Here is a 24,492-nt window from a genome sequence, read left to right on the forward strand (position 1 = left end):
GTAGTACAGTTATCTTTAAACTATTAGTATTATTAGTATATTTTTAAAATTATTGACATATTATTAATATATATAATAAGTAATAGTAAATTTTCTTTTATATTTATCATTTAAAAAATTTATAATTTGGATATAATCTTTATTCTATTTTTTTCATACTTAATAACTATTGACTACAATCCTATCAATAGTATCACCTATAGTAGATTATACAAAGAGAGAGTATGGAAAATAAAGACAAGAATTATAAGACTATAAAAAGTCCCATCCAAGTTTGACAAGAGCAAGACGGCTTACATAGAAATAGTTCTAATAGATGATAAGATTAGTTGATTTATTTACTAAATTTTTTCAAGTAATGCTAAGTTCAATTTATAAATAGAGTTTAATTTTGATGCACTGACAATGTAAAGCATTTTATACAGTCGTGCAATCACATCCGTTCTTTTGGATGACCATTCACGCGGTCAATGTAAAAGGTATTTATTTTTATTGATGTGTCATTACATAATTGGATGCACGTGTAAAATTACTTTACACTGTCATTGCATCAAAATTAAATTCTTATAAATATTTGTAGTTCATATTTTAAGTTAATTTTATAAGTACACCATTTCACAAGTCAAAGACAACTATTTTTAATAGCTTTGTAAATGCTAATAGCTTTTATATTTAATTTATTTTGCACTACGATAAAATTCATTGTTCAATCAAAAATTATTTGACAAAAATATTTGAGAATGAATTGGTAAAAATGAAGGTCTATGTCTTCTTAAATTTTGAGATTGAGAAATCAAGCGGAGTATATCTTCTAACTGTACACACGTGCAAAATATATTTTGAGAAGGAGTCACGTATAGTACATACGGTCGTATATGCTTTTTATATTTAGGTCGGCTAGGGTTACAGCAACAAAAATAGTTGATAACAGTTTCTATCTTCCCAATATACATCAAAGCCTCTATATACAAAGTTTTAAAAGAAATATATACACATACATCCAAGGTAGTGAACTCGTAGTTTTTACCTCGACTCGTTAAACTAACTCAAAATCGTAATTCGTTGAATCGTAAGACGGAACATAAATATAACTCGTAAATTATAAAAATTTAGAAAAATTTAATAGCAAACCAAAAACTAATTTTACAGAAAATAAAATAAATCTCAAATAATAAACTAAATTACCCATATAATTATAACTAATATATATATATATATATATATATATATATATATATATATATATATATACCATAACAAGTCAAAAATCACAATTTAACACAAATTCACAAATCAAAACACAAATTCACGACTCACAAGTTCATACGACACTAAAATAAATTCAAGTAGTAAATAAACCAACCAAACTACTAGAATAAACAACTAATTAACTAAAATCTAAACAAGTTATTTAATAATCATTCTATTCTTCATCAGTCATAAAATCTTCACGAGTTTCACAAACTTCTGCATTATCATATTCATCGTTATCAGGAGCAGGAGGAAGAAGTCCTTGAAGAAGTTCTTCAAACTCATCATCATTAAGATAAGGAATTGTCAAAGGATCCTTTGATGCACCAACAACTCTATTACCACTTGCTTCATCATTTAAATCAGGATCTGGAATTAGAGCATCTAAATCTTCTTCTTCTCCATCTTCGTCAGCAACAATCCAATCTTCATCAAAGTCCAACTCATCAAGACTATAGTCATAATCAAGACTTCTTCTAATTTGTTTTTTCTTTGCTAATCTTGAGTTTGTCATCACAAACACAACATCATTCATGGTTTTAGCTTTTAAACGATTTTTTCTTTTTTTGTGAACCTTTCAAAAGTAGATAAAAAATATTAGTCAAATAACAAGATAGAATTGAAGAATTAACAACCAAATTTATAAAAGTAAAATGCAACTTATATTTAATTACTAACTATCTCAAAAGCGCTCCAATTACGTTCACATCCAGATGAACTATATGTCAAATTCAAGACACGAATTGCAAATTGTTGGAGCTCTAGATGCTGATCTTCATAAGAATCCCACCATTGAGCTGGAGTTTTAGTATAAATTGCATTTTGAGCTACTTTACTACTAAAAAACTCTTTTTGAGTCTTAAAATCTTCAAGTTGAACATCTATCTTAGTGATTAAATCTGGATTTCCTATCATCCTTTCCATACAAGTATAAAACTGCTTCTTAAGCTCATAAGTAATTTTAAAACCAAAGCTATAATGAATTTAAGGATTCAAGTAATAGCCTGCAGTATGCAATGACCTATAAAGTTGGTTGCCCCATCTTACATCAATAATATCCCAAATAGGTATATAACTAAAACATAAAAAAATTAATAAATTATTTACAAAATAAACAATATTTTCAGAATTGCATTAATTAAAAAAATAAAATAATTAGACACTTTACTTTGTCTCAACTCCTTAAAATACATCTCGTAATTTCTCCTTTGCACTTGTCATTTCTTCATAAATAAATTTCATTGCCGGCTTTTCTTCTGAATCTACCGTACGAAGCACATGAAGAAGAGGGTAGGCAGCCCTCAAGCAAATTACCACTTCTTTCTAAAACACCTTATCTAACACCACACTTGCAATTATCTTTCCATCTTTTGTCTTTGCAAATTTACTAGAAATCCATTGATCAGAAAGAAACATTCTTATTAAGGAACTTTTGTTGTCAATGAGACATCCCAAAGTAAGGTAAGAAGTTGCAAAACGGGTCATACCCGGCCTCACCAAATCTTTTCCCTTAGTGATAAGAGCATTCTAGCATATACGTAAGTAGTAATCTTTCTACCTTTGTAAATTGTGTCCTTGTGAAGTGTTACTTTTTTTTTCAAGTCTTCTAATATTTAATCAATGCAATGTGCTGCACAAGGCGTCCAAAACAACTTTTTTCTCTTTTTCATTAGCATTTCTCCTGCAGCTTTGTAGTTAGCCGCATTGTCGGTGACAAATTGGATGACATTTTCTTCACCAACCTCTTCAACTACATCATCTATCATTTTAAAGATTTTATCAGTTGTCTTAGTAATATGAGAGGCATCAATAGATTTTAGAAAAACGGTCCCTTTAGGACTATTAACCAAATAATTTAGGATGGTCTGTCTTCTCTTGTCTGTCCAACCATCAGTCATTATTGTGCAACCAACCTATTTTCAATATGCTCTATGTTCCTCTAGTGATTGTTAAACAAGCTCCACGTGTTTTTTCAAAAGAGGCACCCTTAATTCATGGTAGGATGGTGGCTTGAATCCTTGTTCATATCTTATAGCTTTCTCAAACATTCTACTGTATTCCTCACTCCTTGAAACATTAAAGGGGATGCCATTGTTGTAGAAAAAAGCACTAATCTCTAAACATACTTTCTCTCTCAAATTCTTCTTAAATATATTGTTGATTGTTGTTTGAGTACTAATGCGGGTTTTCTTGAATATGTTGCCATCTAGTTCTTTTCCCTTTCTTTTTTCACCGGTAGTGTCAACTTTTTAGTAGCTTTTCCTGGACTTGCCCCACCCATGCTTGTTTTCTTCATCAAATTCACTTGCAACACACTCACAACATCCCACATTTGCTTCTTAACTTCATCACTAACAGCTGTACAAGTTCCAACATCTTTTTGAGTTCCTACTAAATGGTGTTTCAATCTATAAACTCTTCCTGAAAAATTTTTTTGACAGTACTTACATTGTATCTTCTTTCCATCTTCTCCAATAGATATCCCGTGCTCTCATCCTACATCAGTTCTACTTCCAATAGCATTCTTAGAAACTTTTCTTTTACTGGCGATTCCAACTGTACTTCCTGACTGAGAAGCTGGAATGTTAGTCGGATTTTCACTTGCATTAGCTTGAGTCGATGCCATTCCTGTTCAGAAAAAAAATAAAAACAATAAATATTCAATGAATTAATTCAACAAAAAAATAACAATCCAATTTAAACAAAAAATACCAGCATAACAAAAATTCAAGAATTATATTCAATGCCACAAGTCCACAACAACAATTCAGAGATATAGATAGTTATCAAATTATTGAGATAATATAGGTGACAAATAATAAAGACATTAAGATACAGATAGTTATAACATGCATGAAATAAATATTGCAACAAAACCATAAAACTCAAATAATGAATGTACACATACAATTTAATTTTATGCGTTATATAGATACATAGATAGATAGCCTTTTTCAATAAATATTATTGCATACAAATCCCACACTAATATAGTATAGTAGTGCTTATTGCTGCACAACTATTAATACTGTCATAGTTGCTTGTGGTGAAGAATTGAAGATGGAACACATTACAATTCAACAACTTGGTATAAGCAATTCATTGAAATGCATCAATTGGAATGGAAGTACAATAATAACACGAGCAAGGCTCAGAAGTTGTGAAAATTAATAAGGCCATCCATCTTGTTCTTGTCAGGGTTATTCAAGTGAGAACACCACCACATACATGCCTTAGATCTTGAGGTAAATCAACATAAAGCCAAAGGTTTAATCGTGCTAGAATTTTATAACTCAGCACTTATTTAATTATGGTTATAGTTTATTTTATCTGATAAAGAACAAAGATTATATAAGCATCACTTGGATATCTAATTCAACCAATCATAAAATATGTATGTGCTAATGGTTGATGAATTTAACATCCTGAATCAAATCAAATTTAAACATTTATCTATATGCTTAATTATTATACAACAGGCACATAATCTAATGTCCCTTATTTATACAAACATATATACACCAAAATAAGAGAGATAAGAAATTCAAAAGTACAGGACAGTAAAAAGATTAATTAATAGTTAACAAATCTTATCAAAAAAAGGTTAATAGATTGAGTTGGTTGAGAGTTGAGATATGCAAATTTCTTTGTCTTGTCCTCCATAATGCACTGAACCAATGTTGTGAAAGTTATGGTCCCTAACTGAATTTGTGACTTCTCTAACGGCAAAGTTATATACCACATTGTCAATGGAATATGAGTTATCACTTATCATCACACAAAACTTTAACCCAATATACAAGCCTGAACATTTATAAGAAATACCTCACTTTCCAGAGAACATGACTATCCAACTATGCAGCAACATTCCAGAAGAAAGTATAGCAGCACCAGACCAGATCAGACCACTACTTAAACTTTTTCAAACTAGGAAAAATCAAATTCAAAACAGTAGAAATCAATAGGTATAAACAAGCAGAACATAGGCAACTTATATGATCCAAATCTCTACACATAAATACACAACCTGAATTTAAGAGATCTCTAATTATGTTATAACAATGAGATAATTTTATCATTCTAGTCTTCTGCAGCATCATCAATTTTTTCATTCTCAGGCACACCACGAAGGTAGAGAAAATTATTACATCTAGAAATAAAAATAATAAAACAAAACATACTTATTTCCATTCAAGAAGTTTAGTCAAACACAAATCAAACAGGCCACAACAATTTTATTTTCATGACAAAGTCACAACTCATAAACCTATACTTGCTAACCTCCTTTCTATTAAAGGCAACACAGAAGGTTTGTAAGGCCAAATCACGAATTCATTTATGAGAGGTAATTACTGATGAAGCTATGCTGGTAGTCCATAACAATATGATGAGGGATGAAATTGGCCTAATTAGTCTAATTAGTTAGGTATATTGCTTGTACTTTTAACACAAATTAGGATGAAATTTTTCCATATATTGACATAGAACCACAGAAGTAGCGTTCAATTATATTACTAGAGTGAGGAAGTGATATGCTTCTTCTTAACTTACCTGATGAACTAGCAGCAAAGGGAAGGGGAAGAGCAGTGACCATCCAAATTCCAGAGCCAGAGACAGAAAGGTAGAGCCACTGAGCCAGAGAGTCTCAATGTGTTGCAATCGCAAAGTGACGCTCACGGTCTCACGCAGTCCAACCACCACCAGTCCAAGTCGATAACACCAGCGGCAAACATCACGAAGTCACGGCGAGTCGGTGATGCTCCAAATTGGGGTTTTCAGTCGCACGAAATTCAAATTTCAGAGGGAAAGAGAGATAGAGTCAGAGATTGAGACTTGAGAGAGGTGAAAATTTGAAATTTTGGCCATGGAGAATTGGAGATAAACTGTAAAAGTAAGGGAGATTAAGAGATTAGAGACTGTTACTCTGCTAGGGCTCTTCTTCCATGGTCTTCTATTTAGATTGGGTCATTAGGTTGGGTTAGGCTGCAATCAGGGGGCTCAGGGCCAAGGAAAAGAACTTCTTCAACTTGAAACACAACCACACGGCAGAAGCTACGATTCCGGTGACTCTGTGATTTTCAACAGCGATTTCACACGGAGCAGCATGGTTCTGAATGAGAAGCAGAAGCGCAACGAAAAGATGAAGTAGAAGCGTATAATCGTGCGTTTCCACGAGTTTACACGCGATTCTGACTACCTTGCATACATCCTTAAGTTTTCCAAAATATAAGGGAGAAATCTAATCAAAATACAAAATAGAATCTAATATAAACTTCGCCATCTTCCAACCAGGACCTGCATCTGAAAAATAGTGGATATATACAGAATGAGAACTCTCGACCCATGGGTTTCCAATACGATAAAAATGCCAAATAAATATAATATAAGATAACAAGAAACTTACTAAGGAATCCTCAACTTCACACATCATTATTTCCATCCTAAGTTCTCACTAATCCATAATCAGGCAACTATCATAAGGAATTCTAAACTAATCCACCCTTCTCATAATGTCTACAACTCTCCAAGTTCCATAGTCCTCTAAACACTAAATAGAATAGCCCTCAGCATCAACTGACACCAGCATGAGGGGCCTCTCAGTTTAACAAACATACACAAGGCAAACAAGTAATATACAGGTCAATTCAAGTAAAGCAATTAGCATATAGTCAATCAATATATAAAAAATTTGGCAAGCCATGACAAATAGCAGACCCAAACAAGTCAATAAATGCAAATGATGTATGCCTGCCCTTTGGCTAATGAGCTCATCTGTCGGTTATACAACCAACCTGACACGTCCGATAGCTAACCTTGGACAGTCCCAACGTGTGCGCATGTACAAGAGGAATTTCACATCTTCAAGGAGGAGCGTCCAGAAAGGTATGAGTGTCCGACCATATCTTGTGACGAATGGTCAACAGAATCTCAAATCTCAACTTAGAGTAAGTGAAGCCAACCCACTACACCTGCCTAGGGAGATTCATGACTCATAGAGTTTTTAATCACATGCCATTCTCAACTAGGAGCAAGTGGGAGCAAACCACTCCATCTATCCCAGGAGACTCAAACCGTAACTCGAAGCAAGTGAAATTATACCACTACATCTACCCAGGTAATTATACTTCACCATAATCCGGAGCAAGTAGAATCATACCACTGCATCTACCCAGGCACGTATGTTTCATCAGACTCAATCTCATTATCACTTCCATCCTCAATCACATTCCTTGTAATCAATCATCATTATCGTAACCATCCTATCTCAACCACATCCCGAAGCAAACAAAATCACCCCACTGCATCTACCGAGGTAATTAAATCTCAATCAAACTTCATTTTGTTATTAAAGTCATTCTAAATCTTGCTCTACTTCATTCCTAAGCATAATCATACCCAATAATCAATATCTTTCATTATCATAATCATCCTCATTATTCTTAATCCATTTTAATAATCATCACTTCTCATTATCACAACCATTCTCATTACAAACCTCATTATAGACAATCCCTCTTGTCTCAATCCACTGTCTCGACTCGTTAAGTCTCCTTTCTAACTCCGCTACCTTCTATTACACCGGTTCTAGACTCATAACAGGATTTATAGAGGTTTAGAAGGCTCAAAAAATGGCTAGAAACACAAAAATACGTTTTCTGCAAAACTGGGGGTCATGCATATGCATGCCTCATGCGTACACATAAATCCAGAATTTTGACAAAGTCGCATACGCATGCACCTGCTCGCGTACGTGTGCACTTGTGCCCATACGCATGAGTGTAATTTTTGCCAAAGTCGCATAAGCATGCCATGTCCACGTACGCAAAGGTGTTAGACAGAACCCAATATCCACATACACATGATGTCGTCGCGTACGCATATATACTAAAGTTTTCGAAAGCTAATACGCTACAGAATTCAGTTTTTCAACCCAAATTTTAAACTTTCGTAATTTTTTCTATAAAATTCATTTTTCAACTATTGAGCTTTTGGAAAGATTACTAAATTAATTTTCATAAAAATCTAGTTTCGTTAAATGTCCAACTCTGAGGATTGAGTTACGACCCACCGTAGTGGGTCAAAAATCCATTTTTTGCTAAAAGATAGAATTTTCTCATTTCCGAAGAGTTCACAATCCAAACCAAACCAATACCCTCTCTTAACATACTCAATACCCATTCACCATTTTCCTAACTATTCCACCCCTTATTATCCAAACTCCTAAACAATAATCATTCCCTAAGTTTCTCATCAACAATCAATCTCGACAACTTCTCTATTTCAATGATTCATTATCCAATTCAACTATATTTAGAACCAAAGCCCTTCATACAAATTTCACTAACACATATATCCAATCAACTCATTAATCTCATAAAAGTCTCACTCTCAACATAACATAAAGTTGCACCAACTTGCATCAATACACAACTCATAATATATGCACATTACAAACCAATCCATTTTCATAAAGACCAGAACTTACTCCTTTATTCCATAATCTCATAACCATTCAATAATCTTTTATTACTTTTTATCTTATCTTTCTTTTTGCATTATGTTTGTTTTCTTAGTTTTACCTTATTTCTTCTTGATCTTGCTAATTGTAATGTTCTCTAAGCAATTCAATAATCATAAAAAGAGTTGTGTTAAATGAAACAAAAATTGATTCAATAAGGATTCCTATTACAAAAGTGGTAGTCCATGACTTGTGATTATATTCCATGAAATGTGATAACATGTGAATGGTCTTGAGTGAATAGGAAGAATGATTCTTCAAAAATAAAGATTTAGAAGAGTATTATGTGATCTCTGAACCTTTAAAGATTCTTGAATTGAATTGAAAAATAAAAAAAAGAGAGGAAAAAAAAGAAAGAATGAAACATGGGAAGATCAAAAGAGATTCAAAAATTAATAAAAGTTCTGAGCATCAATGGTTAAGAGCCCAGTTATATGTATGTGATGTTTTTGTTTCAAGGAAAAGCTTGAACAACTAGATCTGAGGGGTGCTTCATCACTCGATAACTTGGGCCAATTGGCTCGAGAGTATCGATTGAAAGCTCACAATCAAAAGCTACTTTGCAACGAAACATTTAGAAGTCCAACAAAGCTCTGGGCATCAGTGTCTGAGATCAAATCTCTAGCTATATGCTTGTGGTGCAACCATGTCAAGGAGAGGCTTGGGTAATTAGATATAAGGGGTGCATTATCATTTGGTAACTTAGACTAACTGACTTGGGATTATCGATTGAAAGCCTATTATCAAAAGCTACTTTGAGACGAAGCACTTAGAGTTAACAACTGAAAATCTCTCTTGGTTATAAGTATGAAATAAGTGATTCAAGGATCGAATCAAAACCTAAAAGAAGGATCTCATCATACCATTCAAAGATGAGTTTTTAAGAATTCTTCACTATTAGGATTTCAAGATTCATTGAGAAAGAAAAGTCCGTCTACAATCACAAGGCCATTAAACTCCATTGGTTAACATGGACATAAACTTTCAAGATGATTAAAATCTTCTTCATTAAATTCAATTCTTTTCTTTTCTTTTTGCTTGAAGAGAAGCAAAGTCTCAAGTTTGGTGTTGTGATGCATCTGCATCTTTAGTAGTTTTTCCCTTAGAATTTTATTCAATAAGTTAATAATTCTTCTTTTACAAGCAATTATTCCATGGTTTAGTGAATACTACTTTGAATTGCTTTGAATTCTTTAATTATAGGGGATTGTGAAAGAAAGTAAGCAAGAACAAATATGAAGAGAGGCAAGCAAGAGAAATACTAGAAACAAGGATGGATAGAGGCAAACAGAAAAGCTCCTGGACAAAACAGAAAAGCTCCTAGACAACACAGAGAGCCATGCATTCAATGCACCAATTCCCTGCGTTCAATGCATCTAAGCAGAAAAGTCCTTGGATGTCCAAGCTTAACCCTGCATTGAACGCACAATAACTTACGTTCAATGCACCACCAACGCAGCCAGTCCATGCGTCCAATGCAGCTTCTCTTCCCTTCAATGCAACCTCTAGTAGCTGACTAGCCTCCCTTGCGTTCATCGCAGACTACCATGCACCCAATGCACCAAAGATAAAGGCTCTATGATCCTATATTTTAGGCACTATGTTCAATGCACAAGCCATGCATCTAACGCAGCTCATGGGACAGCTCCTAAGGCCTCCCAAATCCTTCACTAATCTCTCCAAACTTTAAGCACTTAATTTGATGATCTAAGATTAAGCACAAGCCCATGATATCAAGCCTTGACTGCCAACTATGAAGAAAATCACGAATAGCTTAACTTGAGAGGAAAAGCTATATGAGAAGACTTAATTAGATTAGATTTAATTCTATTTCCTTTGATTTAGTTTTGAATTTTGAATTTTAGGTTTAGGTTAGCATTTAAAAGGATTAAGAGACACACACATGAGCTCTCTTCCAGCAACCGTTTCAATTGATTATTTTTGTTTTCAAGCACTATGAGCTACCAATCTCCTCAGTTAAGGTGAGGAGCTCTGTTAATTCTAATGGACTAATGTTATTGCTTTTCTACTTTTGATTAATGGATTGATATTTTCTTAAGAAGTAAGTTTTTGTTCTTCATCATAAGGATTTGAATGTATTGGGAAATAGTTCTAATCTCTGAATTGAATTCTATTATTACCTTGGAAACGTTGGTTATTGGAATTGAGCTTGAAAATTTCTTCTCATAATTCTTTAAGTTTTATACTAGTTTGATAAGTGACATAAAATCAACTAGATTCAGTCCTTAAGAATTGTGTGATTTTGAATTAGTAAATGTGCCTCACCTCTTATCATAATCAATTGATCAAGAAATTGATGATTTGCTAAGTTAAGAGAAATTGAATCACCAAGGGACTGGGGTTTGACTAATTAGGGTTTGTCATGGATACTTCTTTACATGATCAAACTAGATAGTAAAAAGAATTTTTTCTAAAGTCTAAACATCTCCGAAGCCTTAACATTTTTATTCATATTACTTTCTCAATCATTTACAAACTACTTTCATTTAGTTCTCTATTTTTGATAAAGAATACCTCTAAAACCTAATTTTTAATTGTCTAATTAGAATAATCAATTAACTATTGCTTGCTCAGTCCATTAATCCTCGTGGGAACGATAATCCACTCCCGTTGTTCAAGTAATACCACGGTGAGTGAATATCGTTTCCACGAGGATTCAAAGATTGAGCACGCAAATATCGAGTTAAACAACTAATTAGATCAATAAAACATGGATCACTAATGCAAGCTTCATATTATCTTTTAATTTTTTCTCTCCATTAATCTCCACTCTAGTGTTGATCACTCTTAATTCTTTTCCCTCATCTCAAATAAATCAATATCAATGACATCCCCAATCCTGTTTCCAAGTTTGCATCTTACCTCCAAAGTTTTATAGTGTTCTAATAAGCCCCAGAACTGGACCTAAATCGGAAAGGTTATGATCCCCGCATTCAAAATTCTTCATTCTCTTGCCATCTTCGAACAAGAATCACAAATCCCTTAAAGAGCTGAGGAGAGCCACGCTCTACTTGCAGTGCATTAGATTCCTTTCCAAAAAAGAATTGAAATTGATTTCTTCCAACGTCCGTCACCCTGAGTCCCTTTGGTCTCTCCCATATGGTAGTCATGGCACCCTCCATTGTACCAATGGAAAAGAATCTATAGGCAAATATCCTTCTATAGAAACTTTTGGTGCACTCATTAATCCCATCTGAAATGTCTTTTTTATCTAGAATTATCACCTCTTTCTCCTCATCACTACTCCTTTCGAACCTGTGATGTTGATCCTTAGGTAGCTCTTCCATCTTGTTACTCTCACTAGTCAAATCGTAGTTTAAAGTCCGATCTGAATTATAATTTTGTTGACGTGAATATCCTGATGGTGCTATGCAGAAATCCTAGCAGAGTGCTATGTAAAACTATAATAAACTTTTGTTATAATAATATTTATGACATAAGAAATTTGTTAAGAATATGTCGTTGTTACAAACAAGATAATTTAAGAATAAAAATAAAAAATATATCATTTTAAAAAAATATATTAATTAATAGATAAATAATATCCTTTTTTATCTCTATTTATTTTTCATGACCAAAAATACTAATAATTTCACTTATATTTAAACATTAATCTTTACTTTGATAATTAATTGGTCAGTTTTAGAATTATATTATCATTGTTTATTAACTTTTTATTAAGTCAATTTATTTATCTATTTAGTGTTGATACTAATTTAAATTTAATAAGATAAAATAAAATGAAGACGAAGATTATATAATAATTTATAATTGACAGTAAAGATAAAAACAACATAACAATGGGACAATTATATTTATTATATATAATTATACATTTTTTTACATTCTATGGGGGCAAGTGCCTCTTTACTTCTTAACTTGGATCTGTCCCTAGCGATACTAGCGGTAGGAATGTGTGAGTGTTGTTGATAAACGGGCCAAAACTTGTCAGGCTGGCTCACTAACTCGTCAAAAAAGACGGATCGGGCTAGAAACTTGAGACTGCTATAATAAAAAAGACTGTCTAACCCGCATCGTCTAATCCACGGATTTTGACAGATTTTTGCGGAGCGGGAACGGACTTGTCCAGTGAATTTTTGGCTTTAAGATGATAACTGAATTTGGAACATTACTTTTGTGCTTGTATTTGGAATATTTTTTTGTTGGTGAATGCTACGATACTTATGACATTGTGCCTAACTTACTAAAATAGGCAAATGGATAATATTTAATAAATTTTAAATATTTTATTTTTATTTTATACATTTTATTTTTTTACTTATAAAGGTAAGTTAGGCAATTTAGGCACCATAATAAAAGGCACCATAGAACTCACCTTGTTTATTTTAGGGATAAGTACGATTTTGGTCCTTAACGTAGAGGTCGAAAATTTATTTCGTCCCCGACCTTTTTTTCGCTACAAAATGGTCCCTAAAGTTTCAGGTTATTTTAAAATGGTCCTTCGAACAAAAATACCCCTCCCTCCCTCCCCTCTTCTTTCTCAACCAGAAACAGAAGCAGAAGCAGAAGCGCAAATGCAGGCAGAAGCAGAAGCAACCAAAGCATCAACAACAACAATGAAATAAAAGGAATAAACAAAAACAACCAGAAGCATCATCAACAACAACAACAATGGAATGCTTTGAATCTGAAAAATTAAAGAAAAAGGAATAAAAAATTGAAATAGAGGGAAAGGGTTGCGGTGGTGAACGGCAATGGATTGGCGGAGTACAAATCGCCACGAGGAGGGCGCTGTGGTGGTCGCGCTGTGGAGGGCTTCATTTCTCTCTTGTCGGCAGCGCTGCGGAGGGTTGCGGCGTGGAGGAGCAGCGGCGCGGAGCGACTGCGGCGGTGTGGAGCTGCTGCGGTGGCGACCTTCCCCCTTCACCCTTTTTCCTTCCCCCTCTTCCCGAAACAACACCCACTGCCGCTTCTCTTTCTCCCCCCTCCCGCTTCTCTTTCCCCCCCATCTCGGCGGCGCTGTGTTTTTGTTGAGGAAGAAATGAGCGGCGTGGAGGAGCAGTGGCGTGAAGCGGCTGCGGCGGTGTGGAATTGCTGCGGTGGCGACCTTCCCCCTTCCCCCTTTTCCCTTCCCCCTCTTCCCGAAACAACACCCCCTCCCGCTTCTCTTTCTCCCCCCTCCCCCGTCTCGGCGGCACTGTGTATTTGTTGAGGAACAAAGGAGCGGCGTGGAGCGGCTACGGCGGTGTGGAGCGGCTGCGGCGGGTGACCTTCCCCCTTCCCCCTTCCCCCTCCTCCCGAAACAACACCTACTCCCGCTTTTCTTTCTCCCCTCCCCCCGCGTCCCTTTCTTTTTTTAATTTAATTTTATTTTATTTTATAATTTTTTTAGTTAGAGGTAATTTGGTAATAAAAATAAAAAATTTGGTAAAAATGACGATTTTAAAACAAACTGAAACCTTGGAGACTATTTTATAGCGAAAAAAAGGTCGGGGACGAAATAAATTTTCGACCTCTACATTAGGGACCAAAATTGTACTTATCTCTTTATTTTACTTTAAGTTATAGCTTGGACTATGTTTAATTATTTAGAGACTTGGACAATATTTAATTATATATTTTGAAAATATTTATTTTGTTTTGGACGATGTTAATTTTATTATTTTGTTTTGAAAAATTTAGTTCATTATTATGTTTATTAGATTTTTATTATTATAAATACTTTAGTATTTGTGAATTTAGATATTATAAGTTTATTAACATTTTGTAAAATTATATTTTTTAATATTTAATGGTTTAATATTTTTTTCAAAAAAATGGGAGGAATTAGTTCACCAACCTACCAATCCGTTGTTAGTTAGGGTAAAGTAGAAATTTATTACTGCCTAAAAAGGCACATACAGGGAGAGGGCTAGCCCGCCAAATAGCAAACTTTTGGCGGAGTGGGGTAGACTCTTTAGCGAGACGGGGGGCGGGCATGCCCATCTGCCACCTATAATTGTTAATGTTATTGTTTGTCGAGGAGGTTGATGCAAGAGAGGAGGTGATAATGGTGATAGTAACCTAAGATAAAGATAAAATGATAGAAGGTGAGGCTGATGGAGGGATGGGTTTGGGGTCAGCCAATCAGACTAAGGTTTTTAGCAAAATTGCGAGAACCGGACTGATCAAGTGACAGGTTTAATAATTCAATAGTCCAACCGAAATCCAACTAGAGTTGAACCGATTTCATTAAATATATGATATAATTATTAAAAATTCAATACACAATTTCAAATATACAAATTCAATAATTTCTTAATTAATAAAATTCAGAATTTTATAATTTGACATAATTTATTCATATTTTATTATTAAAATTCTATAAAATAAAATTTTTTTAACTAACTTTTAAATTATAACAAAATAATCGGCAATAAAATTCTTCCTTAACTCAGAGAATACTTTGGTATAGAATAAGATGTTGGTTTAAATTAATGATATGTGTCTAAAATTCATTTCAAGCTAGACAATGTCCATGAAAAGGTAACCCAACACTCAAAGCTGGTTAGAGATCTTTTCTCTACTCTCAAGTATCGACTGGCTACTATCTGAGAGGAACTTCAATAAAAGAAGAAGCGAGGCAGAAAACTAAAAATTGGTCATTGTAATAAAAGTTTAGAATCGCAAACTTACACTTAAAAATTGCAATCCATCAACAACCAAAAAAATTCAAAGTTATAGTAAATTTCAACAAAAACCTTTCAATCTATTCAACAATAAAAGTCAGAAAACTTAGAATCATAAACTTACACTTACACTTAAAAATTTCAATCCATCAACAACAAGAAAAAAATTCAGAGTTACAACAAATTTTAACAAAAACTTTTCAATCTATTCAACAACAAAACTCAGAAAACTCAAAATCCAAATCCAAATCCAAAGAATCAAAAATAGAAAAACTAACCAAAACAATCTAAACTTAACCTCCAAACTAAATTCAAAACCACATGAACAACAATCCAATTCAGAACACAATCCGAATTCAGAAGCCAGAATCTTAAAAATTGAAACTGAAGAAGCAGTGGCTTAATTATTACCAGAGACACGGCGAAGGAGGAACAACGGTGACAGAGTAAGCTCGAAAGAGGATCATTTTGTGACAGTGAGACCCCGAGCAGTGATTTCTCGGCGAGGCTCTGAGCAGAGATTCACGGAGGAGAGGACACGCTTAAAGAGGATCGAGGATGACGACGACGATGACGGCACCCTCTGTCACTGCTGACGACGACGATCACAGAGGCGGGTTTCACGATGAGCACAGAGACAGTGAGCACAAGAGTAGCAGGAGCTAGGGGTAACGATGGCTGGTGGAACTTCGCAACAAGCAAAGACGATGAGGAAGAGAATAGTGAGAGAGGAGGGAGAGTGAAATTAGGATTTTTGGTTGGAATGTGAGAGTGAAAGAGAAGGGAGAGGGGTTGGGTGTTTTGGGGGTGGGGTTTTTACTTCTTTTTTTTTTTTCATCAAAACAATGTTAAAAGGAGAGAATCCGTCTTTTGAAAAATTCGACCGATTCATTCAGTTCACTAGTTAACCACCGATTTGGCCGATTTTTAAATCGATTTTTTATAAAACGGTTTTTACGTATCAACCAAACCGGTCATAAAATTAATTTTCGGTTAATCCGATTGAACCGATCAGTCAAGTTGGGTTTTCAAAACTTTGGTTTTTAGTGAGTTAGAATTACAATTAGAATTTTAATTAAACATAAAATTTAAAAATTCGATAAGAGAAAATAAATTTAAAATTTATTAAAAATTTAAAAATAAAATAAATCAAATTAAATGTTATATATAATTTTAAATAATTTTTAAAACTTTAAATATAAAAAAAAATTTTACCCTTTAATTTATTTTAAGGGATTGCAACATTGAAAAAATCCATCAATATATATCTTTCTACACACAACTAAAAGTGGGTAAAACTATTATTAACACCAAGCTAAGAGGGAGAATTAGCCAGAGAAACAGAATCCTTAACGCGAACATACAAATTCTCTCTCCACTCCACACCCCCGCAAAAGACAACGTCTCATACAATTTAACTCGCATTAAACTAAATCCTAGCTACATCAAAAGCAGAACTTTTAAACGTTTGCAGACCAAAACAAAAACTTTGTCTGAACCGAAAGCAAAATTGCCTTATCATTTTAAAACTATTAAACTTATTTATGGCTGATGCATATTTTACAGTAATGAATTTATGGATGCAGATCATTCAATTGAGTGCATCTTCTTCTTAAGGTCCAAAAGGAAGTCATAAATTTTGTACTGATCAGGAACGGAGTTGGAAACGCTGTCCCTCTGCATGCAGCGCTTGGCCCAAGACACAAGCCGGGGAAATTCCTCAGTGATGCTGAAGTTGGCAGTGGTCTCAAGAGTATAGAACCAGCTGTAGAAGGGAATGAGAGCCACGTCAACCAAACCAAACATGTCTCCCCCAAAATAAGTCTTCTCCGCTAACTCTTTCTCAAGCACCCTAAAGCTCTCCCTCAACTCCTCCTTTGCTTTCTCTTGAACCTCCCCTGTCGTTCCCCACACCAATCTCCCCGTTGAGTAAATCTGAAACATCTCACACAGAATGGGATAATTCTACAACAAAGACTAAAACTAAGAAAAGTACTAAATTGCCAAGGTAGTGTTTGAAAAATAAATGGAGTTAGTGGACATGACTTCAAATAGGTCCAGTTACTGCTTTGAATTTTCTTTATTTGTTTATGTACAAAATTTTGTAAAAATTTATCACGGCAATTTAGTATTCGTCTTATCACGGCAATGTTAATTTATAATTTATCGAGTAAAGTAACAAAATTGTATTTGAAAGATTTTAATGGCAACATAAAAATATAAAAAGTAATAATTTTAGAGAAATAATTAATCGTTAAATAGTTCATTTTGTTAAAAGAAAAAATTGATATGACGAATTTAAATGCTTATATCACAATGAATTATTACTTTTATTAATTTTAAAATTTTTTTCCGAAATTCTTTTTATCCTTTTTGTCTTTTCAAGACTCTCAAATTATTTTGTAGACGCCTAAATTGTTTGTATGCATTTTTAAAATTTTTTTTTTGTGTCCAGTTGCATTCATAAATGTAATCTCCATCAAAGTTGAAAAATAAAATCAATACCAGAAAATAACAAAATAAAGTTGTATATGAACCAACCTTTTTGTCTATATAATCAGCCCAAAACCTTGCATTGGCTCGCTGGTAAGGATCAGAGGGCAGCAAAGGAGACTTGTTATTGCTCCAAACCTCATCAATGTACTGAACAATGATGAGTGATTCGGAGATTGGTCTTCCCTTGTGAATCAAAACAGGGATTTGCTTGTTGACAGGGTTCATCTTCAGCAAAAGCGGGCTCTTGTTGCTCAAGTCTTCTTCTCTACCCTCATAGTCGATCCCCTTTTCCGCCAAAGCTATTCTGACCCTCATGCCGAATGGGCTTGGCCAGAAATCTAGTAGAACCACTTCGTCAGCCATTATTGCTCTCAACTTGAAGCTATTTGCAAGGTTCAGTCTGCCGAAGATGCTAGCTAGTTCTCCACTATGGAACAAGTCTTTGTTATTTATAACGTAGGTGGCAATTGGAGAGTCAAGGTTGTGTAATTTTCTGGGAGCTTCTCGTTCCTCCTTGTACACACTAGATTACAGATACACGGAAAGTAAATGAATGGAAAGAAAATAAATGAAAAATAATATATTTTTTTGTTTGATTATTAAAAAAATAAAAATTTTTTTTTGTGTGAATTTTATTAAAATTTTTTTATTACAAGCAAAAAAATAAAAAAAAAGATGCTATATTTTTTGTATTTTTAATATTACTTTTAGTTATATTATTAATAATAATTATTAATATAAATTTAGTTTTAATATATTATTATAATAAAAATTTATATTTAAATATTATATATATTAGATAAATAATTTTATTTAAATATACAAAATTATAATATTTTATAATATTTATAAAATATAATAAAACATAAATAAATAAAAATATTTATATTTTATTTTATAATAAAGATATTAATATAATTTTATGCTATTATGATTTTATTTTATTTTTTTAATTTTTTAATTTTTAATTATTTTTTATTCATCTAAATAATATACAAATTACTCCATTTTTATTTTTTTTTTCATTTTTTTTCTATATCTAAACAAAGTGTTAACGTTTACACGTATTCTCTAGGCTTAAAATTGAGAAAAAAAAATTGTCCCCATATTTATAAAAGACAACGAGGCTGCAAAAAGAAATCTCTTTTTAATCATTAAGCAGTTATTAAAGTTTTGTTTTATTTTATTTATTTAACTGTATTTTATTATTTGAAGTTTTTATTCTTGTACACTTAATATTTTACATTATATATAGTTGATTATTTTTATTAAAAATATTATTTGATTTTTAACAAATTAAAAAAATCGATTTATCAGTTAATCTGCTGATAAATTTTATTTAAATAAATATAAAATAATATTTTATTGTCAAATTTATTAATAGATAAATCTAACGATTTATAAAATCATAACATATGGCACCAAAATTACAGACATAAATTATTTAGTGATAATCACCTCCCATTTTTTGTGACCCATTTAATGGAATCCGGTGCTAATTTCGTCAGAAATTATTAATAAATTACAAAATTTGACGATAATCAGTTATTTTATTGTCGGATTATGTCTAACAGTAATAAATTTATCAACAGATTTTTTTTGTAATTCCACCAGCAAATTCGATGAGTTTTTTGTAATACTTATTATTTTAATATGTACACTCTAAGTCATTGAATCGTGAGGCGTCGATGGTAGAGAAATACGTCAACTTATAATCATTTTGACGATAATGGCCAAGTGGATATATGATTAGAGAACTGGATTTTTTCTATATTAAAGATTAGAGAAATACATAAAGACTGTACGATAATATGTTTTATGACAATTAACATATTATGTATTTATTTTGAATAATGACAATATAAAAATATAATCCACTATTTTTATATTAAAGACAGTGCGATTTTATAGATTTATAAGTACGTGCTAATAGTCTTTATATTTAATTTGTTTTAGAGTGTGATAATAGTCAATATGTTTGTGGGTAGATTTAACTATTACTATATTATTTATGATCACATTCAGTATATATGTCTGATTTATTAAAGAAAGTAGATTATTAAAATCGATTAATAACTATTTTAAAGTTAATCCAATTAATACTAAATTAAAAAAAAACAAACAATGCATAATATATTAATTTTTTATTAATCAAATTATTATAATTTAAATTAATTTTAAAAAATAATTTAAAATTATAATTTCAATCTTATCACGTGTATGACACGGATAATTACACTTATTAAATTACAAAATTTGCATTACTTTTTTCCCTGGCCATTACACTTGGATATCTATTAGTATATTTTATCAAGTGTAATTATCCGTGCTATGCACATGATAAGATTGAAATTATAATTTTAAATTTTTTTAAAATTAATTTAAATTATAATTATTTGATTAATAAAAAAATAATATGTTATGCATTGTTTTTTTTTTTAAGTTTAATATTAATTGTAGTCATTATTTTTTTCCCTGCATTGTTTGTTTTAATATTATAAAAACAGTATTAAATATATAATAATGACAAAATATACTAAAACAGTGGATATATGATTAGAGAAATACATAATATGTTACATTTCTTGTAGTACTTATTATTTTAATATGTACACTCTAAGTCATTTATGTCGCTTTTTATTTTCTTTTTCTTTTGGCTGTTTATTTTGCTTCAAGAATCAATTTCTATTTAATTTAGAGAATTTATAGTATTTCTCTAAATTGCTGTACTTCAAGACTCAACATTCTTAACTTCAATATCAATCATGCACTATTCATTCATGCATTTAAAATCATAGATAATACCACCACTTCAAAGTAAATAAGATAATGCAAACGATGGTTAGTTTAAATTTGAATTATTTATTATCTTTTGCTCGGATTAGTTAGTTTAAGTTTCTAAAATTAAGTTAAGATTTAGATTATAAATAAACGAACGATGGTTTCCACGAGGATCATCTAGGATGGTTTCCATGAGGATCATCTAGGATTCCTGGATGCCAATCGAATGATCTAACATCCAACATCTTATTCATTAGTTAGTTTGTTTTTTATCATGAGTAACTAACTCTCTTTTATTAAGGGTTAGGAGCTATGTTTGATTTTTATGGTAATGTGATTGTTCCTTTTATTTGATTTATACATTGATATATTTTTAAGATTGAGTCTTGTTCTTCATCTTTAATGATTATAAGTATTGTAAAATATTCTAATTCTGTTTTGGATTCTATTATTATTTTGGAAAACTTAATATCGGGATTAATTTAAAACTATTTCTCATAATTTTTAAGTTGGCTAGGAATAGTATTTTAAAAGTTGTACGATGTTAAATCAGAATTGTACTTAACCTCTTTTTCTTAATTAATTGACCAATGAATTGGCGATTAAATAAGTTAAAGAGAAATTGAATTGCCAATGGATTGAAATTTGATTATATATGATTTATCGTAAAAATATTTTTACATGAATCAAAGTAAAAAAACATGAGGATTTTTTTTTCTGAAAGTTAAATATCTCGAAAGTCTTTAACATCCTCATTCACAGTTTTTTTCTTTAAATTAATAAGCATTCTGTTGTAAAATAAATAAAAGATATATAAAATAAAGATATATAAATAGAAGACTCTAGCATTAATATAATTAGCTCAATAATGATTTATATATATATATATATATATATATATATATATATATATATATAATAATATTATATGTTGTAATGTGTATATATATACAAAGATAGAAAGAAGTATTAAAAATAAAGAAAGAGAGAATTGCATTTGTTTATTGTTACCATCTCAATATAATAAAGATGATTAATATTGTTATTAATATTATATGTAAAGAGTAATAGAAAATAGAATTTAAAATACTTATAAAATAAAAGAAGAGAAAGAATTGTAGTAGAAATATAAGGAGAAGAGTATTTGATTGCAACATAAAGAGGGAATTGATTTTTTATTACTTGCTTGTGTGTTTATTCAGATGGATGCTACTCCTATTTATACACACAAATGGTCATCACTTTTCAACCTTCATTAAATCCATTCTCTCTTGAGAATGATTCCTTCAATATTGAGAAGGTGAGTCTACGTGGTCATCCATATCACAACACTCCCCCTTGGATGACCATTTAGGGTTATTGCCTCGTTAAAATCTTACTAAAGAAAAAAATCCAATGGGAAAAAACCTTAGTAAAGGAAAAAGAGTACAATATCCTTTAGTGATGAGGACTGCCTCATTAAAAACCTTGTCAAAAAAAATCCAATGGGAAAAAAACCTGACCAAGGGAAAAAGAGTACAGTCTCCTCCTCTTGTCGACATCATTTAATATCTCGAAATCGACGCATCCCAATCTCATGTACCTCTATTTCAAAGGAGAATTTTGGGAGTGACTTTGTGAATAAATCTGCCAGATTGTCACTTGAGCGGATCTGTTGGACATCAATCGTCCCTTGATTTTGAAGATCATGAGTGAAGAAGAATTTGGGAGAAATATGCTTTGTTCTATCACCTTTGATGTATCCGCCTTTAAGTTGAGCAATGCATGCTGTATTATCTTCAAACAGGACAGTCGGAGCTATCTTATGATCAATCAATCCACATGACGACAAAATATATTGAATCAGGTTCCTTAGCCAAAAACACTCGCGACTAGCTTCATGAATCGCTAGTATTTCAGCATGATTAGAAGAGGTTGCTGCTATCGTCTGCTTTGTGGACCTCCATGATATAGCCGTACCACCATATGTGAACAGGTATCCTGTTTGAGATCTCCCTTTATGTGGATCAGACAAGTATCCGGCATCTGCATAGCCAACTAGTTGTGACTTGGATCCGTAGGGATAAAATAATCCCATATCAACCGTTCCATGAAGATATCGAAAGATTTGCTTGATTCCACTCCAATGTCTTCTGGTTGGAGAGGAACTATACCTTGCTAGTAAATTCACCGCGAATGATATGTCAGGTCGCGTATTATTAGCAAGATACATTAGTGCTCTAATGGCACTAAGATATGGTACTTCAGGACCAAGGATATCTTCATTTTCTTCTTTAGGACGGAATTGATCCTTTTCCACATCTATAGATCTTACTATCATTGGGGTACTTAATGGATGTGACTTATCCATATAAAATCTTTTCAATATCTTTTCTGTGTATATTGTTTGATGAATAAAGATCCCGTCTTTTATATGCTCGATCTGCAGGCCGAGACAAAATTTAGTCTTTCCAAGATCTTTCATCTCAAACTCTTCTTTTAGAGTTTTTATAATTGTTGGAATCTCTTCAGGAGTCCCAATGATATTTAAATCATCAACGTACACAGCAATTATAATGAACCCAGATGTAGTTTTCTTTATAAAAACACATGGGCAGATATCATCATTCTTAAATCCATTTTTGGCCAGATACTCAGTAAGACGATTATACCACATTCATCCAGATTGCTTTAGACCATATAAAGATCTTTGCAATTTAACTGAGTATAACCCTTGCGAATATTCATTGGATGGTTTAGATATCTTTAATCCTTCAGGGACTTTCATATAGATATCCCGATCTAATGAGCCGTATAAATAGGCTGTTACCACATCCATTAAATGCATATGCAGTTTATGATATGCAGATAAACTGACCAAATAACGCAAAGTTATCGCATCCACTACAGGGGAATACGTTTCTTCATAATCTATACCGGGCCTTTGTGAAAAACCTTGTGCCACAAGTCGGGCTTTGTAGCGCACGACTTCATTTTTCTCATTTCGTTTTCTCACAAATACCCATTTGTATCCAACAGGTTTTACATCTGCAGGTGTACGGACTACAGGTCCAAAGACTTCACGTTTTGCAAGTGAGTCTAATTCAGCCTTCATGGCTGCTTCCCATTTTGGCCAATCATTTCTTTGTCGACATTCTTCAACTGATCTTGGCTCAAGATCCTTATTTTCATGCATGATATTCAATGCCACATTATATGCAAATATTTCATTGACAATTGTCTTATTTCGGTCCCATTTCTCTCCTGTAAAGACATAATTTATCGAGATCTCGTCATTTTCACAATTTTCAGGTACCTGAACGTCTTCTGGCGTTAACATTATATCAGAATTTTGGACAACTGCAGGTGTCTCTACTATGTCTTTTTCAACAGGAATATTATTTACCTCTTTTCTCTTTCGAGGATTTTTGTCTTTGGAACCGACAGGCCTGCCACGCTTCTGGCGTGAATTTGCTTCAGTGGCTACTTGTCCTACTGGGACATCAATTCGAATTGGGGCATTTTCCGCTGGTATATAAGATTTAGTTATCCTCTTTGTATCGGAAAATGCATCAGGCAAATCATTTGCTACTCTTTGCAATGTATAATCTTTTGAACTTCCAGTTCACATTGCCCTGATCGAGGATCTAAATGCATCAACGATGATGCATTCCAGTTAAGCTCCTTTTCAGGAAGCTTATTCTCTCCCCCTAGTGTTGGAAATTTTGATTCATCAAAATGACAATCCGCAAACCGGGCTTTAAATACATCTCCAGTTTGTATCTCAAGATATCTCACTATAGAGGGAGAATCATA

The 24,492-nt window shown here is 32.5% G+C and overlaps 1 protein-coding gene and 1 long non-coding RNA gene across 2 annotated transcripts; both read right to left on the reverse strand.

The window, feature by feature from the left end:
- Positions 1 to 3,061: 3,061 nt before the first annotated feature.
- LOC112790079 (uncharacterized) lies at positions 3,062 to 6,711 on the reverse strand. The gene is made up of 4 exons (XR_003196495.3): positions 6,656 to 6,711; positions 5,803 to 6,552; positions 3,700 to 3,879; positions 3,062 to 3,609 (listed from the first exon to the last, which is right to left on the reverse strand). It is a non-coding gene; the product is annotated as an uncharacterized lncRNA (long non-coding RNA).
- A 9,978-nt stretch (positions 6,712 to 16,689) lies between these two features.
- On the reverse strand, positions 16,690 to 18,526 carry LOC112790080 (probable glutathione S-transferase parA). Its single transcript, XM_025832307.2, has 2 exons — positions 17,962 to 18,526; positions 16,690 to 17,355 (listed from the first exon to the last, which is right to left on the reverse strand). The coding sequence occupies exons 1-2, from the start codon at positions 18,277 to 18,279 to the stop codon at positions 17,008 to 17,010; spliced, it is 666 nt and encodes a 221-aa protein (XP_025688092.1). The 5' UTR covers positions 18,280 to 18,526; the 3' UTR covers positions 16,690 to 17,007.
- Positions 18,527 to 24,492: the final 5,966 nt, after the last annotated feature.

This window comes from Arachis hypogaea, chromosome 3 (genome assembly GCF_003086295.3).
Source record: "Arachis hypogaea cultivar Tifrunner chromosome 3, arahy.Tifrunner.gnm2.J5K5, whole genome shotgun sequence".
Classification (NCBI taxonomy): domain Eukaryota; kingdom Viridiplantae; phylum Streptophyta; class Magnoliopsida; order Fabales; family Fabaceae; genus Arachis; species Arachis hypogaea.

Excerpts from the sequence above, each read along its gene's own strand:
- LOC112790080 (XM_025832307.2), bottom strand. The coding sequence starts at position 18,279 with ATGGCTGACGAAGTGGTTCTACTAGATTTCTGGCCAAGCCCATTCGGC. Across the intron at positions 17,356-17,961 it reads CTGATTATATAGACAAAAAG|ATTTACTCAACGGGGAGATT; the intron begins GTTGGTTCATAT and ends GAGATGTTTCAG.